Below are 21,574 nucleotides of genomic sequence, written 5' to 3' on the forward strand. Positions count from 1 at the left end.
AAAAAAAAAAAAAAAAAAAGTCAGGATGTAATTCCTAATGCCAGGTGTTTTCTGCAAAATGCTTTTCTGCACAAAAACACACTGGCCTGAGGCCCCTGGTTAGGTTCTACTAAAAGAATGTGGTGGAAGAAGCCCCAGCTTGGAAGTGAGGACATCCAAAATTGTATCCTGGCTCTGCCCCCAAATTCCTGTGTCACTTAGTGTCCTCATCTGCTAAATGAGGGTGTTGGATTGATTCCTAAGAGTTCTGATGTCCACCCTCTTGAGAGAATTATTTTCTCCCTAGAATCAGGAGAGGTTGGGGGTTGGGATGAGCTTTGGCTGGTGATGCACACTTACTCATCAGGAAAGTCCCGCAGTAACCACAGGGGTAAGGGATGATGTCAGTTTATTTCCCTCTCCCAAAGACATAGCCCTGCCTTGGGCTTCCCCCAGGGTTTAACAGTGCAAAGTTCTTCTTACCCACCCTTGGAAGGTCGGCCTAGAGGTTGAGGTGTGTAATGATGTCAGTTTCTCATCTTTCAGCCTCTTGGGCACGGCGTTTGTTCTTACCAATAGAAATGGAGGTTTATGATAAAGAATTATACAGGAAGCCTTTGCTCAGCTCTTTCTCCCATTCCTGTCAGCAGCTATTTTGAACCCTTTCTGTTCTCTCACAGCTTCCTGCCCATATCCTTCACTCTTGGTTGAGAACATTGCCTCTTTACAAGAAAACAGATGGTATTAGGCACAGACTCGCCATCTTCCTTCACCCTCCATTTCACCAGTTACTTGCATCCCTGTTCTTCTTTGTCATCTTGCTGCTGTCCTTGAAGTGGGGGCAACTGTTCCCTGTGTGAGGTTAACTCTGTTCTGCAAACTACCTTCTCACCTTATATCCTTACTGTTATTTAAAAAATGCTGTAAGCTCCCAATGTTTGAGTTCCTACCAAGTGCCACAAATCAATTAACCCTATTTACCACATATACGGGTCGTTTCCTCAGTTTAAATTGAGGGAACTTAAGCTCAGAAATATTGGTCATTTGCTAATAATTGGGACCTATGGGGTTTGAATTAGGTTCATCTGCAAACCCTATGACCTCAACCACTCCTGACACATGGACTTCCAGCTCTGGCCTCCCCCTCGAGATCCACACTGGCTCCTAGATACAGGACAAGGTCCCAAAGACACCTCACGCTTTGTAATTCACACTTCATTAATCTTCCCCCTTGGTTGTCTTCTAACCCCACACTTTCCCCCATCTTGAGCTCCCTCTTCTCCACTTGGTAAGTTGCTAAGTTGGTAATACCATCGCACTGCCAACTACCGGGTGATCGCTGCTGTGGATCTGTCACCCCTACATCCAGTCGGTCTCTCAGTGGTGCCCATGTGTGCCTTGAATCCACCCTGTCATCTGTCACCACTGCCCTCATCTGGGTTAGTTCTTAACATTTTTACTTCTCCCAGCTTGACTCCCCTCAAAGCTGGTTGCCATACTACTCCTGGAAAATATAACAGGAAGGAAGACACAGTCACAGGAGTGCTGGAAACCAACCTCAAACAACTGCTACCCTCTGGGAGGGCTTGCCCCGGAATCTGTTACTGAGCTCGTATGCAGACTTCTGAATAAGCAGCACAGTCTAGAGAAGGGCTGTCCCTGTGCAGAAGACCTCAGCTACTCAGCTCTTCCTGTAATTTGATGTAAGTTTTTCCTAATTCCTTTTGTCATTGATGGTAATGATCTTTGATGTGTACTTAAAACTATTTTGTCCCCTTTGTGGTGGTTTCTTCACTGCTTTTGTACTTTGCATCCCTGCTCATTTCCTTTTCCCCAGTGAAGTATTAATGTTTATTATCTGGTCATCTCTGGTCTTTTGAACATGAAGTCAAGTTATTTCTGGATAATTATGAAGGGAAAGAAAATATTAAGTTCTTCCCACCTGTGAGATGCTGTTAGGCCCTGGATAATTAACGCACATACCTATTACTGGTAGAGATGGTTAGAATCGTAATAGAAGGCAATCTGACACATTACTAAAGTTTTCAATATGCATGCCTTTCCAACCAGCCTTCTTCCCCTTTTGCAGCTTGCAGTGCTAAGAGTAAATGCACCAAACGATGCATTTTTCACTTAGGGGCACTCATGAGATAGACTGTTTGGGTAGACTTTAAGTGATGTGGGTAGAATCATTTCCCCAAAACCAAGCTGCATATGAGCAGCCCTTGGCTCCGCTTTGCCAGTAAATTAACTGCCTCGTGTTCCTGTGTGCTGAGGCTCGTGGACATGTGCTGTGCTCCAGAACCACTTTGGAAGTGTGCGGGTGGGTGTGTTTGCTTCTGCTGTGGGAAAAGTGTTTTCCCTCATCTTGTTTGCAACTCAGCATTTCCTCAAAGGAAAACTATTAACAGATGTCTGTCTTTGTGCCAATTCAAGGATCTTGATCCAGAAAGAACCTACTGGTCAGTCTCTGGGCTTTGTTCCCCCACTGTGTCTGAAAGTGCCCGGTATTCTCTCCCTGGTGGCCTTGAACTCATTTCTCTTGCCAGTACACAACATCATTTTGTCTTCTTCACTCTTCCATACGCAGTTTGTTGTTTGTTTTGCTAACTTTTCTCATCACATATCCCCGTTTTGGGGGTACCCTTGACTTGAGACCCGAGTACGTCTGCTCTGAAGTTGGCAGGCGAGAAGTACAGAAGCAGATTTTCTACCAGCAGTAGTTACTCGGGCTGAGCACTTGCTTCATGTGTTCTGAATTCAGTCTTCACACTGTATTTACCCTTCACACTTCCCCATTTAAAATATAAGAAGACTGATAAGGTGAACACAGGTCAGAGTGACTCTCTCCTGGAGGCACATAGCCAGCCAGGGAGCAGTAAAGCCAGTCAGTTGGGCAGTCCCTGAAGTCTACTTCCAGTGGATATCCCAGGCTGATGGTGGAGAGGGGGGTGAAATTAGCAGTCCCTTTGCCTCGCTAGGAGGCTTCACCAATTGAAGCAAGAGTTAGGGGCAGAGTTGCATTGTGTTAACTATGTTAAACCATATGAGCACATGTATTAGCTTCCTATTGCTGCTGTAACAAATTACCACAAACTCAGTGGCTTAAACAACAAAAATTTATTATCTAATTCTGCAGGTTAGGAGTCTAACATGGGTCTCAGTAGGCTAAAATCAAGGGCTGCATTCCTTTCTGGAGGCTTGGGAGAATCCCTTTCCTTGCTCTTTGCCACCTTCATTCCTTGGCTCCTGGCCCCCTTCCGTCTTCAAAGCTAGCAATGGCGGGTCAAGTCCTTTTCATCACTAGTACTGACTCTTCTGCCTTCTTCCACATGTCAGGACTCCTATGATTATACTGGGCCTACCTGGTTAATCCAGGATAATCTTTCTAAGTCCAGCTGGTTAGCAGTCTTAATTCCACCTGCAACCTCTGTTCCCCTCTGCCATGTAAGGTAACATATTCATATGTTCTGGGCATTAGGGTGTGGATGTTCAGGGGTATAGGGGGGGCATTATTTTGTTTGCTACCACATGCCACTTTCACAGCTTGGTAGGACAGAGCCGCCACCCCTAAACTCTCATCCTTGGTCTAGGTTGCTTCTGGAAGGTGTGTGATCCTTCCTGTTCTTCTCACCCACAGCCTAAAACACAGCTTCCTAATGGATCCAGCCAGTCTGACGTTGTCTAAGGCTAATTTTTTCCTGTGGCCCAGGAAGAGATTCCAGTTCTATCTCTTGATGGGAGGAAGAAGAGATCTCATTAAGGGCCCCCTTTATCAGGGAAAGGTGCTCACCTAGGCACGGCTGCACACCTAGTTTCTGCCCTCAAGAAAAATCTGCAAGTGTCTTCCATTGATGAGCTCCTCCATGTGCTTGCTTCTGCTGCACTTTTGTCCATCAGTAATGTGACTTGGGTGAATACTGTGGGCCGGATGCTGCATCTGTTCCCTCATTGATCCTCAGGGCAATAGTAGTAGCACTTTGCAACAATTACTGTTTATCCCCAAACACACATTTGACATATAAATGGAGGAGTTATTGCATCAGCCTATTGGGATGTAGCTACCGGAGGTTTTTTGCGGCCCTGTTATAAACAAGGGTGTAAGTGGATGTTGCTAATACCTTATGAAGAAAGAACTCAGGGAGGTTAAGTAATTTGCTCAAGGCCACATGAAAAATCAGTAACAGGATTGAAATCCAGGTACAACACTACATTTCCTATATTTTCTACATATCCGTCAGAAAACTCCACTTGAGGGTGAACTACTATTTTGTTTATAGAAGAGCTCTTTTGACTGGAAATTGGGAGTGAACAGGCAGGAACTCCCTTCAACACAGGCTCAATGAGGTAACAGTCCCCACCATGTGGGACGTCCCTTGCTTCTTGCTGCATTACAGAAGCTCTCACTTCTACTTAAAAACTCTCAGGGAGGACAGGAGATCTTAAAATCACATATATTTTCATTTTAGAATTTCACTTGGGTGGTGTCCTTCAGTCACTTCACTTGTGATTGCAAACCCCATTGCTCTTGGTCTGAATTTCATTCAGCATAATCATGCCTCATTATTTTATGCAGCATAGGAGAATTTATAGTGATTTAAAATTAGATCATTACTTTCCTTGAATATGTCACTGTTTGAATTATGCAGAACACCACAAGTAGGTGGGCAGTCTGAGCGAAGAGATGTTTCTTATTGGCACTTTCCCTCCTGGGATCTTAACAGCATAACCCTGAACCTATTATCAATACTGGTATTAAAGTCCCCATTTCTTCCTCGGGGCTACCCCTCCTGCAAGGTTGGGTGCTCTGAGGCCCCATTCTCAGCTACAGCTTCTCCTTGGTGCTGACTCCCAATTCATTCTCTAGCCCAGACCTCAGTTCTGAGCTGCCGTGGGATATCTGGGCATCAGGGCTGACTTAATCCTCATAACACTCTTATAAATGGGTGGATGAACACTACATTTTGTAATTGGGAAATGAAGAATCAAGAAGATATGGTGGTTTGCTATAAGCCTTAGAGGTGGGAGTTAGGGAGCTTTGTTTAAAGAGAAAAATGTAAAATGTTCCAGTTGAGAGGGAATTAAAACTGTAGGCAGTTAGTATCACATGTATATAGCATAACATAAGGAATAACTAATACATATTATGTCTTAAGATAAATGTTCAGAACAGAGAGAGGACTAATTAGGCAAAGAAGGAATGGAGATAAGAGAGGGACAGAGATAGATAAGATGGGGGTGTTACTGCATAGATGTCTATTGGGGTATAGCCACTGAAGGGTTTTGTGGCCCTGTTTTCATACTTAATCATGGTTGTAAGTAGGATTTTTTGCTAATACTTGACTCATTGAAGGCAGAAACCAAGCCAAAGCTGGAATATGTGGAACCATTTTATTAGGCAGTTTTACAAAAAGAGAAAAGCCTTTGTTTATACAGGCTGGAAGAGTCATCTGACCTGTTCTTCAACGCCATCTGAAATTGCTTTGGGCTTAACTTAGCCTTTCCCTTAAGACCCGTATACGGTAAGGGGTTGAGAGGAGCACAGACTGGGTTTTCATTCGTCCCAATCTCTGAGGCCTAATCTCTGAGCAAGGTGGCTTTGGTGCCAGCTAGTGTCACTGTTTACTATGTGATGGGGAGGAAGTAACAGGTTAACTTTGATAGGTGGACACACCAGCTGTGTAAACTGAACCAGAATATTTCTCCATGCCGTTCCCTACCCTCCCACCCCTGGAAGCAGAAATGAAGTGATTTGCCTTCAGCTGTTGGTTTTCCCTTGCCCTGTCCCTCCCCTGCTCTCCCCTCTAGGAAAATGAGGACTTTCTTTTCTATATTGCTCATGAGTTCAAGTTTAGAACAATATAATGGATATAGGAAGTGCTTTATTCTGAAAACTTTGAGAGAGAAGTTGCTGGGTGACTTGCCACTGGCTTAATTTTACCCTCTCTCCTACAGATTCAAAAATGTTTTATCAGAAAGTTAACTTTAGAACTTTCATGAGACTTTAGAACTAATTCTGGCGGTTAGACGCATAAGCTTAAGTAAGGGAGCGAAGAGACAGATGATTCTGAAATGTGGAGCTGGATGAATGGCTGCTTTCTTCAGTGGGTCAAAGGCATGAAAAAATAAGGTTGAGGGCAGAGGGCACGAATTACTCTCAATTTAGTGACAGGGCAATCAAATGCAAAGTTTGGACCGTGTTTGAACATGAAACTAATCAAGCAATGGTTTAAAAAAAGATTTTTTTTTTTTTTTAGGACACCAGGGAAATTTGCACATGGTCTATATATTAGGTGATACTGAGGAATTAATGTCATTTTTATCAGCTGTGATAATGACATTGCCGTGGAAAATACTCCACATATTTTGGTCCTTCTGAAGTAGGGGTGAAGTGACAAATTCTGGGATTTGCAACAGATGAAGCAAGTTTGACAAAATTTAGGAAACTGTTGAATCTAAGTGATATATATGGGGTTCACTATACAATCCTCTACATCTAAGATGATGGAAAATTTTCATATTGACTTCTTAAGTGTTTTACCTGGCCTCCTAAGCCCACAGTTGAGTTGCATCTACAGTTCAGTGTGGTTATCCTATCACAGCCACCAGACCACAGACACTTTAATTCCTGTTGGGAAGCACGCTGCCACCAACCCAGAGCCAAAAAAGCCAAATACCATCCAGAAGCTCTTTTTCTTGTTGTTGTTGTTGTTGTTTTAAAAAAAAAAAGTTTCCTTCAGCTTATCCAGAACTATTGATTCTGGAGTGAGGACCAAGATATCGACCTAGATACAACTGATTACCAGCCTCCAAAAGGGTGGAAAGGTGGCTTTTTAAAAACTACCCTTTTTTATTTTATTTTGTAGGACTACCAGAAGGCTTCAGACCTTCTATGACGGAAATCATTCCTGTGCCAGAGGAGTCTGTCATATTCCAATGGCTGAGCCGTTCTGCCCTAAAACGAGAGAGGTTCGTAATATTTCTGGAAGGTGTACACCAGAATAAATCATGAGGGCTTGGGGTGACATCTAGACATTGATTAACTGGCCAAGCATGTGGTCTCTCTTCCCCTCTCTAGCTTGCTGCTTACTCAAGGTCTTAAGAAGAGTTGTTTCCCTTTGCTAATAATGCCTCCACTACTCTCAGTCATTTGTAAGCTGAATCACTCAAAGTTGCAACCTACTTTTTTTTTTTCTTAAATAAGTTTTGATTTTGCTGTCAGGATACCTTTTAAAATAATTTAGGGTAGCATAGTATGTCCAGAGTATACAATCTGGAACCAGATTTCTTATGATCAGGTCTTTACTCTTCAGCTTAATTGTTGTGTGTCTTTGGACCAAAACCTTGGGTTTGGTTTCCTCGTTTGTAAAATAAGGTGATGATAACATTTACCTTGTAGGACTGTGAGGGATAAAAGAGTTATTTACTTATAAAGTGCTTTGAGTGATGCCTGTTAGTTATAAGACATCCAGTGACTGTTAACTGCTTTTATGAATTAAGTTATTAATAATCTGACAATAAATTGTCAGATTGGCATCATTTGCCTTTGAGCTGAGTTTGGCTGTTACTGTCCAGCTTCCTCTCCAGGATTATAGTAAGATCTCAGGACTAAAGGGGCAGCCCTACAAAAGCCAATGGTGATATAAAGTGAGGAATCACAGCCTTAGCTTTCAGAGAATAAAAATGGCTACCACAATTCAAAAGTCCATCCATGGTACTTTTCTTATAACTCAAGATTTGAAAGTCAGGTGCAAACCAGTAGGTCAGAAGTTATTGTCAGAGACAAACTGCCTAGTAAAATCTACTTTATAAAATAACTTAAGACAATACAGATACCTAAACATGTTAATCATTCAGGTGATTTTAACACCTTAATGTGGAAAGTAGTATATGTTCAGCCTTGTATAATCATGTAAAACTAGCTTTCTTACAGTTAAGAGCTAGGGTACCTTAACCTCACTCTGGTCTCAGAAATCTAGAATCCAAAGCCAGGCATTGGAGGGAGCCATTTCAGATATATCACTGCATGTTGATTCTCTGTGACTTCTGTGAAAGCACCTTTTTTACTTCTTTAAAACAAAAAAAAGGGCAGGTTAAGTTTTAAGTGTGAGTTTAGAATACATTTGACCCTTGAACAACGTGAGGGGTTGGGGCACTGACCTACCATGCAGTTGAAAATCTGAGTGTAACTTTACAGTTGGCCCTCCTTATCTGCAGTTCTGCATCCAAGGATTCAGCGAACCACAGATTGTATAGTATTGTAGTATGAATTTATTGGAAAAAATCCATGTATGAGTGGACTGCACAGTTCAAACCTGTGTTGTTCAGGGATCAACTGTGTATGTTTCTGGGTGGTTATCAGCAGAATAGATCAGGACAATGTAAGTCTGAAACACAGATCTGTCCACAGAATAAATTTGCTCTCCAGGGGAAGTTAGATGTTTGCAATAACATTTTTGTCCACTTCAAAATGGGGGCAGCTTGGGAAGAAATAGGCTAGGGAGAGAATACGCATGTTAGCAGGAAATCAGAGGTACTGCCCCAGTGATTTGGGTACTAGGAGTAGAGGTGGGTAAGGGAAGTGCTAATGATGTATGCAGAGCACATGTAAATGTGGTGGCTGGGTGATAGTTTCCAGTAATGCAGTTTGGCCTCCCTTGAGACCGAATTAATTCAGCTATTATTAGTCTAGTCAAGCTAAGGACCCTCACATAAAGACTTTAAAGGCGTGCTGGGGAGGGCAGTTTAAGAAAATGGGAAAATAAGGCCTTCAGAATATTACTTTATTCTTATATACCCTAAAAGAGATTTTAAAATATTGTCCAAAAAATGTAAAGAGTGGGTGGTGTTGCCCCTTCGTAAATATCACTTTAACTTTCAACATCATTGTGATCTTTCGTGTACCGAAGACAGATTGTCAAGTGGCAAGCAAGGTACACTTAGGGTTGTAGTATATCTTACCATTTGTGTTGAAATATATGTATATAAAAGAGATAAATATGAAAATATTTATATGCAAATAGAGTGTTTCTGGAAAGTTGACCAAAGAACTGGTAACAGTGGTTTCCCATGGAGAAACTGGGTCGCTAGTACACAGGTAGAAGAAATACTTGTCACAGAATAATAGCCTTTTGTACTGTTTACATTTTTGAACCATGTGCAGGTATTACCTATTCCAAAAATAGTACTTCTAGTCGAAAGGTAATCTGAAACAAATTCTTCTAAAGTCCTGACACAATAAAGAGAACTCTCAGCCTGTAGTTTATATTTCTGGCACCTTACGGTGGCGTTATCTGTTCATGTGGGAGTGCAGAGTACTTGCCCAGGTGGCAAGGGCCCAGGGTCTGTCACTGGCTGGCCCACCCAGGCCGATAAGCCTCTACTTCCTCCTCCCCATCGTGGCACCCACCACCCAGGGTGATGGTGAAGACTTACAAGGCACATTGCCACTGGCCTGCGATAGTTGTGATCTTCCTTCACACATCTCTAGAAGCACTCTGAAGTTTGGCTGAGATATACAGCTCAGTTATTTGGGATTTTTAAAGACATTTAATGAAGACAGGACTGGGCTGGTTATATCTTAATTTTGAAAGTGGGGGGGGACAGCAGGGGAAAGAGTGATTTAATAAGCCCTTGTATTTATACCTATACTCCTTAAGGAAAAGTTTTGATTTAGCAGAATCTTATTTTCAGCATGTATAGGATAAATAAACATGATGTCGCATCAGCTAGTCATCTAGGGCTTGTCATGGTTCTAAATATGGAGTTGCTGAAGCTCTTGTTAAAATTCTTTCTCGTCTTGCCATAGCATAATGTGTTATTTTTAAGGAAATAGGTTAATTTGCTTATGTGGTTCAGACATGTGCAGGCAAGACTTTGGCCTAGATTGGAGCCTTCTATTGACTTTGAGTCACTCCATTTTATATATGGTATCATACGAAACTTGACAAATTATTTGGGAAATGTGTAGAAGCTGCCAGTGTTAATAATTAGAAGACCAGTTAAGCATTTAGATTCCTTGCTATATATATTCCTTAGCTCATTTAATATTCACAGTATCAGGGCTTCCCTGGTGGCGCAGTGGTTAAGAATCCGCCTGCCAGTGCAGGGGACACAGGTTTGAGCCCTGGTCTGGGAAGATCCCATATGCTGCGGAGCAACTAAGCCCATGCGCCACAACTATTGAGCCTGCGAGCCACAACTACTGAAGCCCCCGTGCCTAGAGCCCATGCTCCGCAACAAGAGAAGCCACTGCAATGAGAAGCCTACGCACCGTAACAAAGATTAGCCCCCGCTTGCTGCAACTAGAGAAAGCCCACATGCAGCAACAAAGACCCAAAACAGCCAATAAATAAATAAATAAATAAATTCTTTATAAAACAGAAAACTTCTCAGTATCTCTGAGTTATATAATATTATTATTCCCATTTTACAGATGAAAAAACTAGGACATACATAAGGGTAAATGAATTTTTGGCAGTGCTTTAACAGTTAAGTTTAAAAGACTAATTTTTTTTTTTAATTAAAAAGGAATGTTGAAGCACAGGCTAAGAAAATAATGAAGTTAGATTAGACATACATTATTAGACACTAAAAAAAGTGATCAAACTTTTAAATAATGTTTCTAAACTCATGTGTGGCCTTGCCTCTAAAGGGATGCCAAGATAAGTTTATCTCTGGATAGAAGAAATCAGCATAGCCCCATTCTGTTTTTTACTGTATGTCTTTAGAGAGGCAACAGGCAAAAGAGATTATGAAATCACTTTCTACCCCCAAAAAGCTTTCACAAAAGCCCTCAGGTTTTGTATAAAAGAGCAGTGAGAATGAGTTTCTCAGGAGCTTGAAAACAGTTCACTCTGCACATCTCTGAGATGTGAATGAGGAAGGCACCTTAGTGTAGCCTTGGAGGTTAAGAGCTCAGGCTCAAGCCCCCATTCACAATCCATGATAGTCTCTTAGAGTTGTTAAGAAGTGAGATTAAAGCATGTAAACAAATGCCTGGTGTGTAGAAAAACCTCACTGTTTGCTCTTGTAGCTGTGAGCTAGGGGCTGGGGCAGGACAGGACACTATGTAAGTGGGTAAGGGTCTAGGAAACACCCTTCTGTGATCTCCCAGGTTCTCTTCGAGGGCCTACAGGTACTAGGTATTTATAGTAACAATCTTTTAAAGTATCAGAGGAAAAATAAATTAAGCTGAACTTCTGTTTGTATGTTTTGAGTTTGGTTCTTTGCATTCTAGGTCCTCATAGAGACCGCTAAGAAGCTAGGACTCCGGTGCCACTCAAAAGGGACAATGATCACAATTGAGGGACCTCGTTTTAGCTCCCGGGCAGAAAGCGTCATGTTCCAAACCTGGGGGGCGGATGTTATCAACATGACCACAGTTCCAGAGGTGATTCTTGCTAAGGAGGCTGGAATTTGCTACGCAAGTATCGCCATGGCAACAGATTATGATTGCTGGAAGGAGCATGAGGAAGTGGTAGGTGAAATTCTCTTTGAAACTTGTATGGCCTGGGTTTCCACGTGCCGTGTGAGCCAGTAAGAGAGTGTCTTAACTCTCTGTTTATATTACATTAGTTCCAGAAAGTGCTATTCTACCAGGTTTTAAAGTCAGCTTTTTACACACTGTCATTAGGTATTAACAGATTTTTTCTGTAGTTCCCATTGGAAGAACAGAAATCTTCATAGAGAATAAAAAGACACTTTTATCCAAGGATCAACAGGGGAACGGTACATTGTAAACATGTAGGTGTGTTGGGAATTATATTGAGACTTGGCCCTTACTTTAAGGATAAAGACTTGGTTATAAGTTCTGTATGCTGTGCTACTATTTATTATGTAGGGTAAAAACCCTACTATTACATACCTCTTCCTGGTAAGAGGACTCTGTATTCATGTCTGTCTGTATTCATGTCTATCTCACCTACCATGGCTGGGTACTGTGCTTGGTATAATAATATGATAGCAGACAGACAAGTCCATAAGGAGCCAACATTCTGGGTTTTGTGGGGCTGGGTAGAGGCCAAGCAAACCAATGTGAGAAGGCTCAGGGTTATAAAGAAATAGTGTGATAAGGTACAGAAGTACATATCAAATTGGCCCAACCAAATACTTGAAATCCAGGAAGGCTTCCTGGTTTAAGTGTGATGGGAAAGATGGCCGTGCCTGAGTGGAGTGGAGAGGAGAGGAGGGAGAAGAGGGAGGCAGGGCCACGTAGGCTGTGTAAGGATTTCAGATGGGAGGTCAATGAGGGTTTTTGGCAGGAAAGACAGCAAGATCCAGCTGGTATTTGAGGACACTGGGCCACTGAGGTCAGGCTTCCAAAACAAATATTTTCTTTGTGGAAAACTGAACATCTACAAAAGTAGAGTCTAGTATAATGAACCCCCAGTTACCCATCACCGAGCTTTCCACAGTTATCAGCCATGTCAAATCTTGTTTTATTTATATGCCCCTACCCACTTTTCTCTCCCCTACCCTAATTATTTTGAAGTAAATTTTTCTAAAAGGCCTCTCTTTTAAAATAATTTTTTAAAACCACACCATTGTTGTATGAAAAAATATTGATATTAATTCCTTAATATAATCAAATGTCCAGATTTGTCACATTTTCCCTCGTTTTATAATTTTTAACTGTTCAAATCAGGATCCTTTATAATCCACACATTGAATTTGAACGATATGCCTCTTAAATCTTTTACTCTTTCTCCTCCCTTTTCATTCCTTGCATTTTACTTGAAAAAACCAGATCATTTGTCATTTATCTCATTTTAAAAAGAGAAAGTGATAAAACTACAGCCAAGAAATTTTGAAGGAAGAAGTGCTGGGGTGGTGGTTCTGAACACACTTACGGAAGGTGACATCTTCTCCAAAGGGACCTTACCACCATCTCAGGCTGCTTGTTTCACCATCCAGTTTCATCCATCCATGGGTATGGAGTTTGGGTCATAGATGAACACAGATTCTTTGCATGAATGTCTTATACTGACTCCACAGTGTAATAAACTGTTGCTGACTACTAGGATGTTTGTTATGTAAGAGATTTGCAAATCCTGACCCAACAAAGTCTCTGACTTGGCAGCTTTGGTCACCTAAGGGACAGCTCAGCCTCATGATGTTGAGAAGCTGCTTCCAATTAATAGGAGACTCCAGCCTCTGCCACTCCCCAAGAGCAGATTGCTTCCTGCCTGTGGCTTTCTGCTTGGTCTAGTAACATTTGTCTCCCATGCAGAGCGAATGGTACTTTCGTTTAGTAGCCCACATGAGGTTTGGAAAACAGTCAGTTGGAGCTACTTCAGTTAAAAGCAAAAAAAAAAAACAAAAAAAAACAAAAAAACCTAAGCTCTGTGTAAGTGGTAAGGCACGAAAGCAAATAATATTAAATGCCACCAGGAAAACATAGACAAAAATGGCATCATCTCAGTCAGCTATGTGTGTCATTGTGCTTTAAACCAGATGTGGAGCCTGGCATGGCAAAAAGGTTTTAGAGTTGCCTAAGCCCTTCTTCAAATTCCTGTTGTTCTTGTAATACTCGGTGAGTTATTTATTTAACCCGTTCGCATGGGTGGGGGTTGTGTAGTTACATTTCTGACCTTGCAGGACTATTAGGAGAATTAAACCATATGATAAATGTAGAGCATCTAGTATAGTGCTGGCTCCTGAGAGGGTGGTCATCAGATAGTAGGGGTATTGGAATGGGGGAGAGGGATGGTTTCTGAAGAAAACTTCTGAGATTTAAGCTGGATGTTGAACAGAAGGTTAGAATTTATTGTGAGGAAGTTAGTAGAAAGGACATTTTGGGTGAAGAACAACAGCAGAAACAAAGAGAAAAAGGAGATCAGAATCTGTATTAGTCACAAAGTGTGAGGAAGAGAGTAAAATACAAGGTAAATCTCTTGGATATTTCATGACCCTGCATTTGAAGAGTCATAGCTGGCCAGGCACCCAGCTAGCTGGTCACCACCTTGTGCTGTGATCCCCTCGCACAGTGATGGGACTCCCCTCTGCCACAGTGCTCATCATTTTGTTCTAAACACATCTCAATGTTGTGAGAAGGGTCTGGACTTGGTAATTCAGGAAACAGAAAGGTGTAATCACTGTGCCCCTGAATCTTGGGTTTCTTCTAAGCATAGTGAAACATGACAAGTACTCTTTCTGATCATGTTTTATACTCAACTTTTTTCAGTTTCCTTATGAAACAACTTCAGTCATACACAGAAGCAGACAATGGTAATGAACGTCCAAGAATCCAACATCCAGCTTCAATCATAAACATAACAACTTAAGGCCAATCATATTTCATCTATACTCTGATCCATAATTTTATCCATAAACATTTTAGGAAACATTTAACATAACCACATTACCGTTATCACATTCCAACAATAATTGCTTAATATATCCAGGCAAAGTTCAATTTTCTAGTTATCTCAAATAGCATAAGTGATTTTTTTCTTCCAGGTGTTTTTAAAAGAAACCAGGTCATTTGTCCTGTAGAGTTTCCCACCATCCGAATTGGTGAAATCATCTCCTTAGGGTGGTTTATCCAATTTCTCAGTGCTCTGTTATTTTCTGTAAATTGGCAGCAGGATCTAGAGATTTGATCATATTTGGTCATCATAATCCACAAGGAAGCTCATTAAAGTGGACTGTTTCTTTGTTTGGTTTGGGTTTTTTTGGTTCTGTGATGTTAACAGCCCATCCATTAATTCACTGGGACTGTAAAATGGTTGATGCTTTGATTCCATCGTTTTTCTTTATTAGCTGGAAGACTTCTCTAAAGAGAAATGTGCTTATCTTCTGGTTTATCCAGTATAGCAACCATTTTTAAAACTGGAATCCATTCTATGGACATGAGGAGAAGAGCCACAATCTTTCTAGGCCATGCTAACACATTATACATCTGAGAAACTTTCTTGGATGCCATACTGAAAACCAGCAGTGCTTTTCAGAGACGTCATTGGGTTTCTCCAAGAGCTCTCCCTGATCCATGAAAAGCTTGGGTCAGGGGACTGAAACTGGGGTAAACTGACTTTAACAGATCAGGTAGGAACTCAAGAAAATGTTCTGTGAAAAGCAGTGGAATTTTAAATTGCTGTTAACATCCCGTGCTGTTGTTTCTCTAGGTTTCTGTGGACAGGGTCTTAAAGACCCTGAAAGAAAATGCCAATAAAGCCAAAAGTTTACTTCTCACTACCATACCTCAGATAGGCTCCATGGAATGGTCAGAAACCCTCCATAACATTAGGGTAAGTATCCTCAGCCATCTGTAAGCAGACACTTCAATAGACCCTCAGCTGCCTTTTTCTCTAATTTGCATTTCACCCTTGGTCCATCTTATGTATTTTATACTAGACTAGATGTTTTCTACAAGTTTTCATGCTATTTACTACTACTAATCATAAATGGAATGGATATACATTTTGGCTGGTAATGCAAGAACACTGGAAGTTAAGGTGGGGAGAGTTTTATTATCTAGTCTACCAGGTTCTTAACATTGTCCTGCTTTGCAGTATATCCCTAAGTTTTACTTCAGAAGATTGGTAATGTTTGCTCTGTACATGGATTACACTGCAGACAGGCTGTTTTCTCTTTGGCAGATCCATGCAAAGTGTTGGCAGCCTTTAAAGCCAAAACACTGACAACAGCAATACAGAAATGGTGCCAGGGAATGTCTACTTACAGTTAATGCTGCGTCAAACTAAGATAGTAATTAATGATAAACAAGTGATGGGTTGCAGATCAGTAGCTCTTCAACTCTAGTATTAATTCCCAGAATATAATTTGAACTGACTGCTGAGCTCAGAGATGTGTGGTTTTTATCTGGACATCTTGAGACTCTCTTGATTAACCACCTTGGATAAGGAGTTGCCTGAAATTGATCAGATGTTACATTCACCTAGTAGCCAGTAAATCCTAAGGTCTCCTAGAACACATCTGTACTCTTAGGTCTTAAGAAAAGTAGTTGAGAGAGGATTCGAAAAGTTGATAAAAGCCCTTTCTACCTGAATTACCACCGAGGAGCCCTGGAATGAGAGCCACTGTTTTAGTGTGCCAAGGACACTATGTGGTAGTAAATGATTGCCAATTGCTGGGCATGGAGGTGCCATGATTTGTAGTGTTTGCTGATTGCTGTGGTATAAATGCTCTTGCACGGCCGACTTCAAGCTACTAACATGAAGCCACTGGTAAGCTGGGAAGTGATGTACATAATCAGGTTTTTACAAGCTGGTACAAGTAGGCTCCAGCACACCACTGTAATAATATGCCTCTCAGCCTTGAGGACTGGCAAAGTCAGGAATATTGGCATTTGTAATCTCTCTTCCCTACTAGACTTTAAATCCATAAGGAGCAGGAAACACATCCATTGGTTTCAGCCTGTATACCCAGGAGATAAATGTTCTTTAATGAGTAAATGTTAGGCCCTTCCCCCCATGAAGTATTTCATCATAATTGAAATACAGGCAGCCCTTATTATAAGGATAAAGAAAAGGGGAACAGGAAACAAATTCTAAGAATTGGAGAATGTCACTTTAAACTAGAAACAGTTACATTTAGCTAAACATAATGAGTGTAATGTGATAGAGCAGCATGACTTTGGCTTGTCTAAATAAACACACTGTTGATTGGCAGGAAATGTGACTCATACTTTTGCTGCTGCTGAGGGTATAACCTGCAAGATGGGATGGTGTGTTTTGGGTTTGTTTTTTTGTTTGTTTGTTTTTAGGTTTCTGACCCCATTTTGACCATAGTCCCTTGAACTTAAGGATAATTTGTCAAGCAATAAATTTATTATTTCAGCTGCATTTTTAAGTAAAGATGTTTGGATAATAGAAATTGGTGTTCTCCTTTCTTTCTGTGAAGCTTCTGAAAGTGTGTGTAAGATTGTGTGTTTCTGTATGTATGCATTTTTTAAGAGGGTTAATATGTGTAGAAAAGAGAAAATGAAGAATTGCTGCTCTAGACAAAATTGAGAATCATGGTATAGCATTAAGGAACACCATACTAACAACCCCTTATTCCAGGGCAGTATTTTCAGCTCTCTCAGCCCTGAAGTGTGTATCATTAATTCACTACACTTAGTGAGCACCCACCATATGTCACTACACTTAGTGAGCACCCACCATACGTCAAGATATGTAAGACGCTGTAATGAAGAAGCTCCTATTCTATTTGGCGATACTAACGCGGAAATTTCAATGACGTTTTTCAGTGGAATAAGGCGAATGATGGAGGTTGCATAAACAACAATCCAGGCTAGAGGTTGGTATATAAAGTATGTCCTAGTGGATGTAAAGGCGGGTGGAGATAAGTGAGAATCAGAACAGTCCTCTGAGATAAACATTCTGAACCTCACCTTACATGAAAGGAGAATGAAGAACTAAAAGTTAGGAGTTATGCTCAAAGTCCCATAATTTGTGCCTGCTTTCTTTCAGAAAATGGCCCAGTTTTCTGTTTTGTTACCAAGACATTAAAATAGCATGGCTGCCCAGAAGACAAGGTAACCTTCTAATTCCAATCGTTTGGGGAATTCCTGCTTGAGAAAACACAGAAGAGACATGCAGCTTCTATGCCCTTGCCCCCTAAGGAAGAACAAGTGATAAGACAAGACATTGCTCACATCAGAGATGCCTTCTAAAAGACTTGGACTGCTTCAAATAACAGAAGGAAAGCAAATAACCAGAAAACATGTGGGGAAATATTTACACATTAGAAAAAAAGAAGACACCTTTCACCATTCCCCAAAATTTGTAACAGTAAAGGTAAGCAGGTAACATTCCTATGTTGCCAAGGAATGTGAGGAAATAGCTCTTAGACTATTTATTGATGTGACTGTGAATTGGTACAATCTTTTTGGAGGGCATTTTGGTAAAATGTATCAAAAGGCTTAAAAAATACCCTTTATGCTGGTTACTTTACTCCTAGGAATTTATCTTTAAGAAATTATCAGAGATACATACAAATAATTATGTATAAAGAAGGATGAAGAACATAGTTTTAATAGCAAATATTCAAAACAATCTGAATATCCAACAACTGGAGGTAATCATGGTTAAGCTCTAATTAGATTATGAAGCAGCCATCTGAACATCATGGTTTCACATAATATTTAATGTACTAAGGAAACTGTTGCTGTATAATATGAAATGGGGATATGTAAGCATTTTACAGTACTAATTTTGTTTTAAATATGTACAAAGAATAGAAAGAAATATATATACTCTTGTTATTATATTTGGGGGAGGGATACTGGATATATTTTTAATTTTCTTTATATTTTTCCATATCTTCACTTTTTTCTACAATGAATATAATCAAATAGTGAAGTTTTAAAAATAAAAATGGGCTTAGAAAGATCCAGTTCTTGAAAACACAGTTTCTGGTAATGCAGCAAAAGTTAAAATGGCAATACTAAGCGGAGTTCTGTTTGCGTTCAGTCTTTATTTTTGTTAAAAAAGATAATTAATGACTGTATAGTCAGAACAATACTTGGGTTTGTAACAATGTGAGAAAAGCTGGGTGTTTAATATGGAGCTAATCTTAACTTATTTAAAAGAGACTGTATACACACATTATAGTGTGTCAGATATTCTTTAAATTGACATTTGACTTTTTGTTTGTACTCCTTTTATGATTTGATGAATTATTTTCCATGAGTTGGTGATTTTTGTTTTGTAATAAAGAAAATGGAAGCTTGCTTCTTATTGTTTTTTATTGTCAATTTTTTAGGAATGTGGTTTGTTTTCTTATCACAGGGAGATCATTCTTCCCTCAAAATTACTCCTTCTCACTGTGGTCTGTTACTGGGTCCTTTAGTGATGTATCTCGTCTGTTTAAAGAGATTGTAGATTGTAGAACACATTCATTGTAGAATGAATGTGTTTGTGTCTAAGAAACTGTCTTCACGATAATAAGCTGCTAATTGTAAACAATAAACTAGTTACCCTTCAGCATTAATACTAAGCTGTTTGGGTTACATGTGAGTATGGCTCTTGGATTCTCTGATGCAGTGGTTTCAACTCTGCATATGAGGGAGCCACAGAGGACCTGATGGGTCTGAACCTAAGGTTCTCTGGTTCTATATCCCATGATTGTTTTCACTACCCTGTAATATATGCTATGCCTTACTTTCCTTCATTTTTGGTAGGTGTCTGAGGATGTCAAGGCCAAAATGCGGGCATTTTTCTTGACTTCCCAAAGTACAGTGCTTCCCAAGTTAAAGAACTTCTTTTCTTAATCCAGTAGGCTTTTCTTGCAGCCTCATTATTAGACTTCTCAAATGGAGTACATGGTATTCTTGTTTTGTTACCCATCATTCACTCCTTAAACAAAGCCAGTAATATAATTTTCCTTCTACCTCATTCTTCAGGACTTTGCTGACCATTTCTTCCCAGAACACCTCCCACTTCTATGATACTTCACTCCTTTTCTTAGCTACAAAAATAAGTGAACACTGTGATCAGTTTTGAGCATTTCGAAGTTTCCCCAGTGGATTATGGGCATAATGGAAAAGTTCTAGCTTAGTGACTTAGCCCCTTGGAAGAGTGCTGAGTTACTAATTAATACATCTGCATCTACTTAGAAATGTGTATTGGCATTGTGAGCTGCTTATTTCTGTTCTGCATTGTTGTTCATGATTTTGACAATTAGATAACTAGAACAGTTCATATTCAGTGTTAAACCAAAAAGAGTGGGGAAGGCTGGAACAGCAGGCTTAAATTTGAGACCTGAAAATACTTCGCAAATTAACCTCAGTGCATCCTGGAGTTGTTCATAATAGGCCAGAGCTTAAGAACGGCTAAAATTCTCAGTGGTGCGGGGCTGGGGTGGGGAGTCTAAATAAGGTGCATTAATTCAAATAAATAACGTCTTTATGTGCCAGTATAAAACAATGTCGGTGATAAAAGTGGAAACCAGAGAAATATGTAAAGTAAAATAATGCAGTTTGTGTGGGTGTGTGGATAGCATATTTATGCTTTATGTCCAGAGAGTTTCTGGAAAGAAGCTGAGTGATAACTTCTGAGGTACAAGCCAAGAGACGTACTGTCTACCTCGTACCTTTCTGTACTCTTTGGACTTTTTACCATAAGCATCTACTCTTGGTTTATTCATTTTGAGGAATGGAGAATAGGGGAGGCCTTGCTCTATAGCAGTTTATATAAAATAATCTCTTTAACTTGACATTGAATTCTGCGAGGTCATGTCCGGGACAGTGTGTCTACCTCTGGGCACAACAATTTCAGGGGAACTCTGACCACCTGAAAAGCACCGAAAGAAGCGTATGGGAACTGGGAAGACCATGCCACGTACGTAATGGTTAAAGGGACTGAATATGTCTAACTATTTAAGAGAAAATCTTATGTGAGCATTTAGAATATTTAAAGGGCTGTTCAGTTGTGGACTAACCTCTCTCACTACTGATAAGGCTCCATAAAAGCAGGAAACATCTTTTTTTACTTATTATGGGATCCTTTGTTCCTTGTACTTAGCACAAGATCAGTGAATATCTGCGTAAGTGAAAATCTGATCCTATTTTTCCTACATAAAACCTCCATCAGGGCTTCCCTGGTGGCGCAGTGGTTGAGAGTCCGCCTGCCGATGCAGGGGACGCGGGTTCATGCCCCGGTCCGGGAAGATACCACATGCTGCTGAGCCTGCTTGTCCGGAGCCTGTGCTCCACAACGGGAGAGGCCACAGCAGTGAGAGGCCCGCGTACTGCCAAAAAAACAAACAAAAAAAACCCAACAAAAACCTCCATCAGCTCTTCATACACCTCCTCCTCCGTCTTCACTTTCAGCAAGTGACTTCAGTTCCCTCTTCACTGAAAAAACTGAAGCATCAGCAGACAACTTCCAGGCAGACCCCCATTACCCTCTGTTCTTTTCCCCTCTGTTGTCTTTTCTGACAATACACATATTAGCAGCACCTGGAGGGCTTCTTAAACCAGACTGTATGATCCCACCCAAGAGTTTCTTTTTTAGAAGTCATCAGTCTGGGACATCGTAATCTGGGGTTTGCAGCCATCTTGAAATTGTGCACACATTTCAGTACTGGTGTCTCAGTCCCCCTTTCTGTGTCTTTGCATCTTCCAGCCTCTGCTGAGCTTGATGATTGCTGCTCCCAACATAACCCATTCCACTGGTGGACAGGGGATGGTTAGAATTCTTTTTCTTAAATTTTGAATTGAAGTTAATCTACCTGTAACTCTGATTTGTCCCTCTCTGGAATTACTAGGGAGCCATCTAATCTCTTCCACACAACACAATTCTAATATTGGATGGCAGCCTGTCCTTCCAAGAGACCTTTTGCCTGAACATCTTTAGTTCTTTTTCTTTTCCAGTGTTATTAAGATATAATTGACATTCAATACTGTAAGTTTAAGATAGCATAATGATATATGTATATATTGCAAACTGATTAGTTAACATCCATCACCTCATACAATTACAGAAAAAAAATGTTTTTCCTTGTGACGGGAACTTTTAGGATCTGCTCCCTTAGCATCTTTCAAATATACCATAAAGCATTATTAACTATAGTCATCATGTTGTACATTACATCCCCGGTAGTAACTTATAACTGGAAGTTTGTACAT

At 40.5% G+C, this 21,574-nt stretch overlaps 1 protein-coding gene across 1 annotated transcript in view; it reads left to right on the forward strand.

The window, feature by feature from the left end:
* Positions 1 to 18,659, forward strand: part of MTAP (methylthioadenosine phosphorylase) — a 38,069-nt gene extending 19,410 nt beyond the window's left edge. The window contains exons 5-8 of the mRNA XM_007120972.4: positions 6,846 to 6,948; positions 11,219 to 11,458; positions 15,105 to 15,227; positions 17,415 to 18,659. Coding sequence (XP_007121034.1) covers positions 6,846 to 6,948; positions 11,219 to 11,458; positions 15,105 to 15,227; positions 17,415 to 17,453 — 505 coding nt within the window. The 3' untranslated portion in view covers positions 17,454 to 18,659. The remainder of the gene's footprint in view (positions 1 to 6,845; positions 6,949 to 11,218; positions 11,459 to 15,104; positions 15,228 to 17,414) is intronic.
* Positions 18,660 to 21,574: the final 2,915 nt, after the last annotated feature.

Source organism: Physeter macrocephalus, chromosome 9 (assembly GCF_002837175.3).
Source record: "Physeter macrocephalus isolate SW-GA chromosome 9, ASM283717v5, whole genome shotgun sequence".
Taxonomy (NCBI): domain Eukaryota; kingdom Metazoa; phylum Chordata; class Mammalia; order Artiodactyla; family Physeteridae; genus Physeter; species Physeter macrocephalus.